The 11790-nt window shown below is 46.5% G+C and overlaps 1 protein-coding gene across 1 annotated transcript; it reads right to left on the minus strand.

Moving 5' to 3' along the window:
* Nucleotides 1–4127: 4127 nt before the first annotated feature.
* On the minus strand, nt 4128–11449 carry AGMAT (agmatinase (putative)). The gene is made up of 7 exons (XM_012763046.3): nt 11135–11449; nt 9911–10113; nt 7715–7763; nt 6442–6637; nt 5587–5766; nt 5057–5141; nt 4128–4314 (listed from the first exon to the last, which is right to left on the minus strand). Exons 1-7 carry the CDS (start codon nt 11395–11397, stop codon nt 4241–4243), a joined length of 1050 nt encoding a protein of 349 aa, XP_012618500.1. The 5' UTR covers nt 11398–11449; the 3' UTR covers nt 4128–4240.
* Nucleotides 11450–11790: the final 341 nt, after the last annotated feature.

Genomic DNA, 11790 nt, shown 5'->3' on the forward strand with positions numbered 1-11790 from the left:
AATTGTCCTTTTGTAAAGTGAAGGGTGAAAATCAGTGGTAGAACATTTACTAAGTTAGTATTTCTTTAATCATAATTGCTTTAAAGTAAGCCACTTGAATCCTGAATAAATATTGAGCTACATTGGTAAGTAATAAATTCTTGAAGCCCAGGAATTCCTATAGTTTTCATGGAGTTTATAGCTTTATTAAAAAATAAAGAAATCACTGCCAGGTTTCATTCTTCCATATGATCCTCTAAAAGGGCTTACTCTGAATGCTATAGTTAGAAATGGTCAAGGAATTCAGCCAGGCACAGTGGCTCACGCCTATAATCCTAGCACTCTGGGAGGCCAAGGCAGGAGGATCACTTGAGGTCAGGAGTTTGAGACCAGCCTTCGCAAAAGCGAGATCTTGTCTCTATAAAAAATAGAAAAATTAGCATGGTGTGGTGGTGCACACCTGTGGTCCCAGCTGCTTGAGAGGCAGAGGCAGGATTGGAGTGAGGTATGATCATGCCACTGCACTCTAGCCTGGGCCATAGAATAAAACCCTGACTTCAAAAAAAAAAAATGAACTGAGTATGGTGGCACACACCTGTAGTCCCAGCTACTTGGGAGGCACAGGCAGAAGGAGGCAGGATTTCTTAAGCCCAGGAGTTTGAGGTTGCAGTGAGTTATGATGATGGTTCTGCACTCTATCCAGGGCAACAGAGCAAGACTGTCTCAAGAAAAAAAAAAAAGAAATGGTCAAGGAATTCCTTTGGCTTCTTTACACACCAGTCCTTAAAATTATTTTCTGGGTCTTTCATGGGCAGGTTGCTCATAAGAGTAGTCTTTGGATTTATTTGGTGGTAGGTTTAATTTCTGTTACTAATGAAATTCCTGACTTTAATTTCTTTTTTAATTTTACTTGTCTCTTTGCACTGAGCACCTGCCTTTAATTTCTGAAAACCAAAAACACCCTAGATTTGTTCATTTTAAAAACTTTGATCTTTAAAAAATAAAAAGCACCTTCAGGCTGGGGGCGGTGGCTCACGCCTGTAATCCTAACATTCTGGGAGGCCGAGGCGGGCACATTGCTCGAGGTCAGAAGTTCTAAACCAGCCTGAGCAAGAGCGAGACCTCGTCTCTACTATAAATAGAAAGAAATTAATTGGCTAACTAATATATGGAAAAAAAATTAGCTGGGCATGGTGGCATATACCTATAGTCCCAGCTACTCGGGAGGCTGAGGCAGTAGGATCGCTTGAGTCCAGGAGTTTGAGGTTGCTGTGAGCTAGGCTGATGCCACGGCACTCACTCTAGCCTGGGCAACAAAGCAAGACTCTGTCTCAAAAAAAAACAAAACACCTTCAGGGCTGGGCACTGTAGCTCACGCCTGTAGTCCCAGCACTTTGGGAGGCTGAGGCGGAAAGATCATTTGAGGCCAGGAGTTCAAGACCACCCTGAGCAACATAGTGAGACTGTCTCTACAAAAAAGAAAATAAGAAAATTAGCCAGGGCCGGGCACGGTGGCTCATGCCTGTAATCCTAGCACTCTGGGAGGCCGAGGCAGGTGGATTGCTCAAGGTCAGGAGTTCGAAACCAGCCTGAGCAAGGGCGAGACCCTGTCTCTACTATAAATAGAAAAATATTAATTGGCCAACTAATATATATAGAAAAAATTAGCTGGGCATAGTGGCGCATGCCTGTAGTCCCAGCTACTCAGGAGGCCGAGGCAGGAGGATTGCTTGAGCCAGGAGTTTGAGGTTGCTGTGAGCTAGGCTGATGCCATGGCACTCACTCTAGCCTGGGCAACAAAGCGAGACTCTGTCTCAAAAAAAAAAAAAGAAAAGAAAAATTAGCCAGGCATCGTGGCACGTGCCTGTAGTCCCTGCTACTCAGGAGGTCAAAGCAGGAGGATTGCTTGAGGCCAGGAGTTCAAGGCTGTAGAGAGCTATGATTGTGAGATTCCAACCTGAGTGACAGAATGCCTGTCTCTTAAGAGAAAAAGAAAAAGCACCTTCAGGCAGCCATACCTTCCATTTGCACTAGGAAAGGAGAGTGGTGATGAGATTGGCAAAATTTCTGCCAAACGTTTCAGTCCAAAAATTCCTCTGCAGATCCATTTGGGGATATGTCCCCATGAGGATGATAGGGAGCTTTTATTTTAAATTGAACTTTACCTTTTACCATCCAAGCCTTTCCTGCTGAATGTTGTTTCCATGAATTTGTTTACTTTTGTGTCAGTGGTGTGAGCTGTTTTGCTCAGCCAGTGCCACCGTTTCTGTCTCTGATATGTGTAATCACACAGGACCCAATTCTAGTTCTAAGTTAATGCCCTAGTCTTTGAATATCAACACTGATGTTTTCAGTGGTGGGTTTTTCTGGTTAATACAGACTATGCATCATGTTTAGCAGATGGGGTGAAACTGGCTTAAAACAAGTCTTTGTGGAATACATATGCCCATTTCAAAAATATTTTTTTATTGCTCAGGTGTTGGTTGCACAATTTTTCTAACACAGAGGTCATCAGCTCCAACTCAGCAACGTTTCAGTGAGCAAGACGACTGCCCTAACTTCCATTAGGGCCATGATCTCACTGCAGTCACTTATGGACCATGAGAATTTGACTGTAGCTTTCAGATAGGTTGATTTCCTCCTCATTTGCAGCCATTCACACTTGTACCCTTTTATTTATTACCGTCCTAATCAATTTACAGCTGTCATCAATACAGAAATGTTTTCCTGATATAAAAAGAAATGGGATCTGACTGTGTTTCAAGTGATTTGCTTTGTTTGGCAATAGGGGTTGGAAGCAAACACTCAGAACCTTTTTTTTTAAAAAAAAAAAAAAAAAAAAAGTAGAATTCTTTAAAAGCTGATGCAAAACATCTTTACAGATGAAATGTAGTTCACATCCAAGTATCTGACATTCTCCCCTGAAAACAAATACAGTATCGTAGCTGCTGAATCTGTTCAGTTTGTCGAGTGGGATAATGATATTTGGGAGACATCTGAAAAGAAGATGAATGACTATTTTGCACTTTTGATACTCTTAGGAACAAATAACTTATTTGGCAAATTGTGTCTTTTTTATGTTTTGGGTGTTTCTTTTTTTTGTTTTGGGGGTTTTTTGTATTGTGAACAGTCACTGAAGCTAATGTTATTTTGTTTTAAGAATATTACTGACTGGAAACAGAAATAAACTATTTTAATGTGTGATAATTATGGGGGTAGCCCTTGCATTGCAAGATGCTGATTTGATCATGGGTGCATTATCAACAAAACTGAATTTGCATGTAACTCAACACATGCTTGAGATCAGCACAGCTTAACTGCAGATTTCAGGAGTTGTTGTCATAGAGGGTACATTGGCTTGAAGAACAGATATTGCAAAACTGAGTCTTGTAGGAAGTGGATTAGAAGAAGTTTCATTAAGGGCTCCCTGATATTTTCTGGTTTAGAAGACATTTTGTGCACCTCCTGGGCTTTTGAGCAGGAACTCTTCTTATTAGGATCTCAATGTGACTTTCTTTCAAACTTGTTATTTATGTTCACAGTGGTCCTAAAATTAAGATGCAGTTCTAATCTCTTCAGAGGAGAAGATGTATTTTAAAGGAAGATACTATGGAAATATGGAATGTTTATATAGTATTTTTTAATTTCTTTTTTAAATTCATTTTTCCAATTTTTAAATAATATTGAATGAAATTCTCCATCCCCTCCCCCTTTATCCTCCACCATCTTTTAACAAAGGAAAAAAATCAAAGCAGTACAAGTGCTTCATTTTTTTTTAAGTTAATCCAAACTCCTTAGAAATATTAGCTGTTCAGGCCAAGGTGGGAGGATCCCTTGAGATCAGGAGTTTGAGACCAGCCTCAACAAGAGCAAAACCCGTCTCTAATAAAAATAAAAAGAAATTAGCCAGACAACTAAAACCAAAAAAATTAGCTAGACAACTAAAACCAAAAAAAATTAGCCGGTGGGAGGCTGAGGCAGGAGGATCACTTGAGCCCAGGAGTTTGAAGTTGCTGTGAGCTAGGCTGATCCCATAGCACTTTAGCCTGGGCAACAGAGCAAGACTTTGTCTCAAAAAAAGAAAAAGAAATGTTAGCTGTTTGGGTTAGAGTTTTACTGATTACACTGATTTCACAGCCACCAAAAGAGACTTTGAGCAGAAAGTTTTATTGACATAAACTCTTTCATACTCAAGACTGCTCACTCATAAATTCTTGGGAATCTGTCAGCAGTGCAGTCTGTTTTGTCTTGAAGAGAAGACTCAGACGGTTGTCACTTTGGGGAGAGCACACAGCATCTCAAATAACAGGTTGGCCGCCAAGAGGGCGGTGTTCCCTAGGAGGAAGTAAAACCTGAGTGAACAGGGCACGGACCACCAGCAAAGCCAAGGCCTCTCGGCACTGGCTTCCCTTCCTGCCTGCTTTCCCGGAGCCCTGACTTGTGTCCTCTCTGGGCTGCCCACCCGCCTGTGAACATGCTTTCCTGTCATTGTGGCTCCACCAGGCATCATTTGGAAATCATATTTTAAAGTTCAGAAGGTTCTTTGTTTACTCTGGGAACAGATTTTTCCCAAAGGGAAGCCTTTAGTAATGGTGTGTACTGTATTTATTACCTACCCTCTGAGCCTAATAGGCCTAACACTGAAGCTTAAGATTTTTCTAAATTAAAATTACTGGGATGGCATCTACTTTGAAGATCTTAATCAGCTAATTCCCCACTTGATAAATATGAATATATATTACTTATGCTTTAGAATTCACTTTTCAATGAAATATCAAAGGAGGATGGAACTGTGCCACCCTGTCACTAAACTGCAGGAGGCGGGGTGTTTCTCTTCTGCTGGCTGGTGAGAAAGCTAATAATACTTAGCTACCTCCCTGGGGGTTTGTTAGGGTTAATTAGCTCATGTGTGCGCGGTGTGCAGTAATGGGTTTATTTTCTTCACTGTTGGACGTGCTCAGCAGGCTCCCCGAATTGTATTAATATAAGGGGACCCATCCATTCCCTGCTTATTAACTAGATGAATACAATTTAAACTAGCAGCTGCCCACAGATTGCAGTCCTCTTGCTTACTTACCAGAAAGATCGTACAGCGGTGAGACTTCCACAAGATCACAGCCCACCACGTTCAGGCCTTGACAACCCCGGATGATCTCCAGAGCCTGTCCACAGCAATAATCGGTGACAGTGAAAAGTGACCAGTAGTGGCTTCAGTGGGTTGCTCCCACACGTGCCCACCCTTTGACTTGGAACTGTTGGCTTTCCCTCCGTAGGCCTTTATTAACTACCAGAGGCTAAGTTTAGTGTTAAGAAGGGGTACTATAATACCGTCCCCATAAGCCAACTACACATGGCCTGGAGGCAGGAAGACCAAATAAAGGACTGTTACGATACATGCCAGGTAAGAAGTGAAGGGTCTGCCAAAATCAGTCACTCCTCAATGAAGGAGTCTGCAAACTACCATCATCAGCCCTGAGCACACTGGTGGCCTAGCTGCTCTGCTTTGAAAATCCTATCCTGGTTCCTGAAGACTCACTACAAGTGCCAGGAAAGTGGGGTGTAAGGTACCCTCACCCCCAGGAATCTTCACCAGTGGAGCTTCCTTACCTGACTAGGGGTGAGACCAGCAATTTCAGGGGTCCCTGTCCCTGGGGCATAGGCGGGATCCAAGGCGTCAATATCAAAGCTGATGTAAATGGGTTTGTCCCCCATCTGCTGCCTCACTTCCCCCATCAGCGGCACCAGCGACTTCATCCAGCAGTCTTCAGCCAGGACCACCCGGAAGCCCTGGGGAGGCCGGGATGGAAGAGCAGGAGGTCAAGGCATCTGCGTGGCAGCACTGACAGGGCACCTCCTCTGTGCCACCCCCATGCTCAGCTCTTCGCCTGCACGTTACGTTTGGCCCTCTTTTTCCACAAGGAGGGGACTACCGTCCCCATTTTACAGGTGAGGAAGGGAGGGACAATGCTTGGTAAGGAAGAAGGGTCAGGGTGGACCTCGGAGTCAGAGTTAGAAGCTTGCTAGCACCTTCTGGACGCCTCTGTCCAGAAGACTGGCCATGATGCCCTAAAAGCAAGGGAGTTGGGCCTTTCCTGTTGGGGTCTTGTCCTGGGTGTTTCCCTGACAGCTCTTCTGCTTAGTGGGCACGATGATGAGAACTAAGAAGGTGGCAGCTCACCTTGGGTTCCAACCTCCTCACCTCTTTTCCAAGCCAGCAGCATCCGAGCAGTTGGTTGGTTTCTGCTTGTCCCCCCCAGCGATTGTCCCCAAGTGCCTCATGAACTAACCTCCCCACAGCTCTTTGCCCCACGTGACCCTCCCGATGCAAACTCAGCCTTTCATCCCCACTCTCTGAATTTGGTGACTAAAGCCCGTCGGCTCCACAATTGCCAGCGGGCAGGCAATGGACAGCAAGGCACTTTAGGGCCCAGGGGCGAGCGGGAGGGGCGTTCGGTCTGTCACCTGGCTCCTGTTGTATCTGTAGGGATCCAAGGTCATGGAAGGGCCACGGATGCCGATCTGCACCACCCTCCTACAGTCCAGGAGGCCCTCGTCCACACACCGGCGGAAGGGCGTCCCGTGATACAGCTTCTCCCCCAGGGCCTTGTCGGCCGTGTCCGTGTGGGCATCCACGTGCAGCAGCCCCACGGGGCCGTACCTGGGAACAGCAGGGCAGCTCAGAGGCCCGGCCTCCCTGTGGGGCCCTAGCACAGCCACCCGTCAGGCCACCAAACCCTGATGACAATTCATAGCCACAGAGGGGCACCTGGCATCGATAACCTGCCTTGCCACCAGTTTCTGTCTTCAACTCACTGAGCATCTCAGAGGAACAGTAAACTCAGAGAAGTCAGGCAGAAAATAGACATGTGCTTTGGCTGCCACCCACTACCTATCACCCAGAATTTGCTTCACTCAGAGACAGAGCGGGCAGAGGGATGAGAATGAAGGGCGGTGGTGGGAGGTGAGCTCGGCTGAAGGCTGAACTAATCAGCCACCCTTCTTCCAACGGTGGCACCAAGAGGATGCTTTGACCCACCTCTCCCTCCGTAACCTCCATCAACCCCTGCCCAAAATAAACATTATGATCCAAATCAGTGGGAGGCAAGTGCAGCTTTGAGAAAAGACCTGTACCCACCCACCTGCAACCAGAACACTACCCACATGCTCCTGCCATATCCAAATCCTGGAGCTGCCACCCTCCGCCTCGGCCCTTCTGTCTCTTTCTCAAATTAAATTGGCCCAAATTAGTCGATCTCCAGTAAGACTTCCACTACTGGAAAATGAGTCTTCTCACTGTCTGGGAAAGGGGCCCTTTCGGGAGAAAACAGGGCCCCTGAGCAAGCTCCCCCGTTGTGCCTGTCAGTATTTGTATTTGGCAGTTGAAACAAAACAGCAACTGAAGTTAACTGGGGTTGTGTATTTCACTAGGGGCTCATCTTCCAAACACAGAGGCAGGTTGGAAATGCTGAGTATGCATATCACGACAGATCTAGGGCAAGGGAGGGCGGCTAGAAGTATTAATAATAAATTGTCCTGGCTTCCAGCTGGTGACTGACAGAGACACCTGGAGTTCAACCTTAACTTTGATCCCCAGAAGCCACTCAGTTGGGAATGTCCTATCACCCCCAACAACCTGAGCCAGTAGCGGTCACCCGATGCCACACAGCAGCAAACGACTCATTCCCCAGCTCCTGGAGTTTGAAACTTCGCCTGGGCCAAGCTGTTTGGGACTTACTTTTTTGCTATGGCTTGCAATATGGGATATGTGATTGTGTGGTCTCCACCTGCAAAGAGAAAAAGAAGAAAACATCTGGCATGTGGATAGGATTATTACATAGAAGTAGGATTATTACATACGATTAGATTTACCCAATCCTGCCACCCTTTTAGACTGAGGAACTGTAACCACAGTTCCTAAAATAAGAACTTGTTCATTGGTGGGATGCTTAAGATGTCACTGTCATTTAAAAGAGGAAATTGGCCAGGCATGGTGGCACATGCCTCTAGTTCTATATACTCAGAAGGCTGAGGTTTCTGTGCCACTGCACTTCAGCCTGGGTTTTTTTGGGTTTTTTTAATTAAAAAAAATATTCTTTGGAAAGACATGCAACAAAAAAAAAAAGAAAAAGAAAAAATATCAACACCTAAGTGGACATATAGAAATAACATTTATTGGGTGTCGGGGAAGTGGGAGGGGGCAGAAGGGGATGGGTATATACAAACACAATGAGTGAGATGTGCAACGTTTGGGGGATGGTCACGCTTGAAGCTCTGACTCGAGGGGAGACGGGGGGCATGGGCAATACACGTAACCTTAACATTTGTACCCCCATAATATGCTGAAATAAATAAGTAAACAAAAAGAAAAAAATATTTTTTAAATAAAAATATAAATAAATAAAAGAGGAAATTGGACAAATTGAGGCTTATAGGTAAATGCCTAGAACAGTTCTGTCCAATAGAACTTTCTGTGGTGATGGAAATGTTCTATCTGCACTAACCTATGGTAGCCACTAGTCACGTGACACACGTAGCGAGTGTCACCGAGAAACTGAGTATTTTATTTTAATTAATTTTAATTTAAGTAGTCATATGTGGCTTGTGGCTATCATCTTGGACAGCAAAGACCTAGGAACATATTCCTATTGATAATTATTAATAATAAGAATAGCTACATTTATTGAAGTTTAAAATATATAAAGGCATGATGCTGGGTACTTCATATGCAATTTTTCTTTTTTTGAAATTGAGACAGGGTCTCACTCTGTTGCCCAGGCTAGAGTGCAGTGGCATCACCACAGCTCACTGCAACCTCCAACTCGTGGGCTCAAGCGATCCTCCTGCCTCAGCCTCCTGAGTAGCTGGGACTACAGGTGCACACCACCACACCCGGCTAAAAATCATATGCACTTTCATCATATGCCCCTCACACAATGCAGTGATGTGGGCAGTGTTAATCATTCCCATTTACAGATGAGAAATGAAGTATCAAGCAGTGCATATAGTGCAGCTAGTGAGCAGTGGAGCCAAGACTTCAAACTCTGCCATCCAGAAACCATACTTCTACCTCTATGCTACACAGTCTACGCCCTGTGATTTGGCAAAAATAAGTTTGGATATTTAGAGGAGGATCCCTGTCATTTGAACAATTTGTGAATGAGATAAAAAGAAATGCTACACAGGCCAGGCGCGGTGGCTCATGCCTGTAATCCTAGCACTCTGGGAGGCCGAGACTGGAGGGTTACTTGAGCTCAGGAGTTCAAGACCAGCCTGAGCAAGAGCGAGACCCCGTCTCTACTATATTTATAGAAAGAAATTATTTATATTATAAATATATTATATTTATATTTATAGAAAGAAATTAGCCAAACAACTAAAAATAGAATATATATGTATATATATATATATAAAGATATGCTACAGTGAGAGTGGGCAGGTAGGAGAGGGACATAGGGAAAGCTGCCCTACAGACTGATGTGGACCCTGACCAGGACAAAAATGCCCCTGCAGTTCTCCTTGCAAATAAAGTCATTAGAAACACTGTCTTCTTGAAATCACTGGAAAGCCCCTACTTTCTTTTTTTTTTTTTTTGAGAGACATGGTCTCACTCTGTCACCCAGGGGCCTACAGCAAAAAGGAAAAATCAGGAATATTTATTCTGTTTAATCTTGCTTGTTGACTTTTTTGGCACCCCTTAAATTTTGCACCAAAGCAAGTGCCTCACCCTAGTCCGGCCCTGTCGGTCATGCTACTCCAAAGTTTTAAATATCCTCTCCCCAGTGATTAAAATAAATGAATGAATGAAAATGTTCTCTTTCCTCCTGTCTCCACATTTGCAGTGGCTGGCCCTGAAGAAGCTGTATTCAAGCTCAGGATAAACAAACCCTCCGTGCAGAAAGCTATCCCAGCCGCCCTTGCAGACTGCTGTTACCCAAAGCCAGAGGGACACAGCCAGCTGCTACAATTTTCTGGTAGGCCTCTCGGATCAGCCGGCAGCTGTCTTGAAGGTTGTAAAGATTGACGTTCACGTCGCCCAGGTCTGCGACCATGAGGGACTGGAAGGGGAGGGCCCCCGTGCTCGGGTTGACTGTCCGCAGCATCACTGACTCTTCCCGGATTCGCCGAGGTCCAAATCTGGAGGAGGGAGAATCACATGTCAGCCGTCTGCAGGTGTATAAAGGCCCCACCTGGGCCAGGACTTCTCACCTCAGCACTGTTGACATTCGAGGCTGGATGGTTCCTTGTCGTGGGGTAGCGCATAGTAGGACGTTGAGCAGCATCCCTGGCCTGTACCCACTAGATGCCAGTAGCACCCCCTTCCCCAAGTTGTAACAACCAAAAATGCCTCCAGATATTGCCAAATGTCCCCTGGATGCAAAACCACCCCCTTAGAGAACCGCTGATCTAGGCTGTATATGGAAGAGATTAAATAAGACACAGATTCAGGAGACCACACTCATCCTCACCAATATACTAAATTGCATCAGACAATGTCATAATCTCCCCGAGTCTCAGTTTCCTAATCTGTAAAATAATAATATTTACCTTACACTGTGGTTGTAAGAATTAAATGAGACAATCTGTGCAAAACTCCCCCTGCACTTAGTAAACACCGAATAAATGCTGGCTTTCACAATTCAGACCAGTACAGTCAGATGTGATGTTTCTGAGCTGAACCAGGAATACGCCGGTGTTCGATAATTAGAAAAATAGATTTTACTTCCTCCAACTTCATTTTAGGAAAACTGCCTTGATTTGAGCATTTCTTGAGTCAGGTGACATCTAGAGGTTTTGGGAAAGGGCTGCCAGCTTCTGTTCTCAAATGCAAGGTCACCTGCTGCTGTAAGCTGGTGGGAACAGGGGTACCCACACTCACCCAGCAAGGCCCGCGGATGGGGACTTGGAGAAGGTTTGGGCTCTAGAACCCCTTCTTGACCAATGGATAACACCAAGATGAGGGAGGACGCGCTCTCCCATGTGAGCTCTCGGGGCTGCTCCCTGAGGCGCCAGAAACTCAACTGTCCTTAAATCATAAGGGGCATTTGGGAGTCTGCCACCAGCCTCCAACGCCACCCAGGGTGAGCAGAGGTTCCGTGCCGACAGCTATTAAGCTGCCCCGCCACGTGGCCCCCAGCCCTGGCCTCTCAGGCCTTACCTGGCGCCGGGCCGGTTGGAGGTCCCGATGTCCAGCGGCACCCCGACGAAGGCAGCGTCCAGCCCCTCGGGGGAGGCCTGCACGGGCAGGCGCATCATGGAGCAGACGCCCACCGGCCGGGCCACGAACTCGGAGCTGGGGGGCTGGTTCCGGGGGGCGTCGGAGGCCCGGCCGCGCCGCGGCTCGCAGAGCCCCGCGGCAGGACGCGCGCCCACCCCGGCCCTCGAGCCCCGGGCGCAGCGGGACGCCAGCAGCCGCAGCATGTCACCCGCGGCCCGGCCCGACCCGAGCCCACATGGCCAGCCTGCCAGCGCGGGAGCTGCCGGCTCAAAGGGCAGGGGCGGCCCAGATCGAAGGCGGGGGAGGGGCCAGACGCCGGCTCCCTCCCGCACCCTCTCCGGACTTCGGCCTGCGGTCACTGGCGACAGGCAGGGGACCGCCACTCACGCCCACCCCCACTGCCCAGGTGTGCCTGCGCCCTGCGTCCCCAACGCCTGGCCGCTGGCAGCCTCCTCTCCCATTCACAGTAATATTTTTAATAATAATAAATAATATTTTTAAAGCGTAAAGATTTGAAGGGAAAGACCTTTCTCTAAGCCAGAGAAATGAGAAATGCGTGTTTTTAAAAAATAATAATCTAGGCCGGGCGCGGTGGC

Source organism: Microcebus murinus, chromosome 2 (genome assembly GCF_040939455.1).
Source record: "Microcebus murinus isolate Inina chromosome 2, M.murinus_Inina_mat1.0, whole genome shotgun sequence".
Taxonomy (NCBI): Eukaryota; Metazoa; Chordata; class Mammalia; order Primates; family Cheirogaleidae; genus Microcebus; species Microcebus murinus.

Bases quoted from the DNA above. Each gene is read 5' to 3' on its own strand.
- AGMAT (XM_012763046.3), bottom strand. From the start codon at position 11,397: ATGCTGCGGCTGCTGGCGTCCCGCTGCGCCCGGGGCTCGAGGGCCGGG. The intron at 6,638-7,714 runs GTAAGTCCCAAA...TGCTGTTCCCAG, and splicing joins TTGCAAGCCATAGCAAAAAA to GTACGGCCCCGTGGGGCTGC. The intron at 5,767-6,441 runs GTGACAGACCGA...CGGCCTCCCCAG, and splicing joins ACAGATACAACAGGAGCCAG to GGCTTCCGGGTGGTCCTGGC.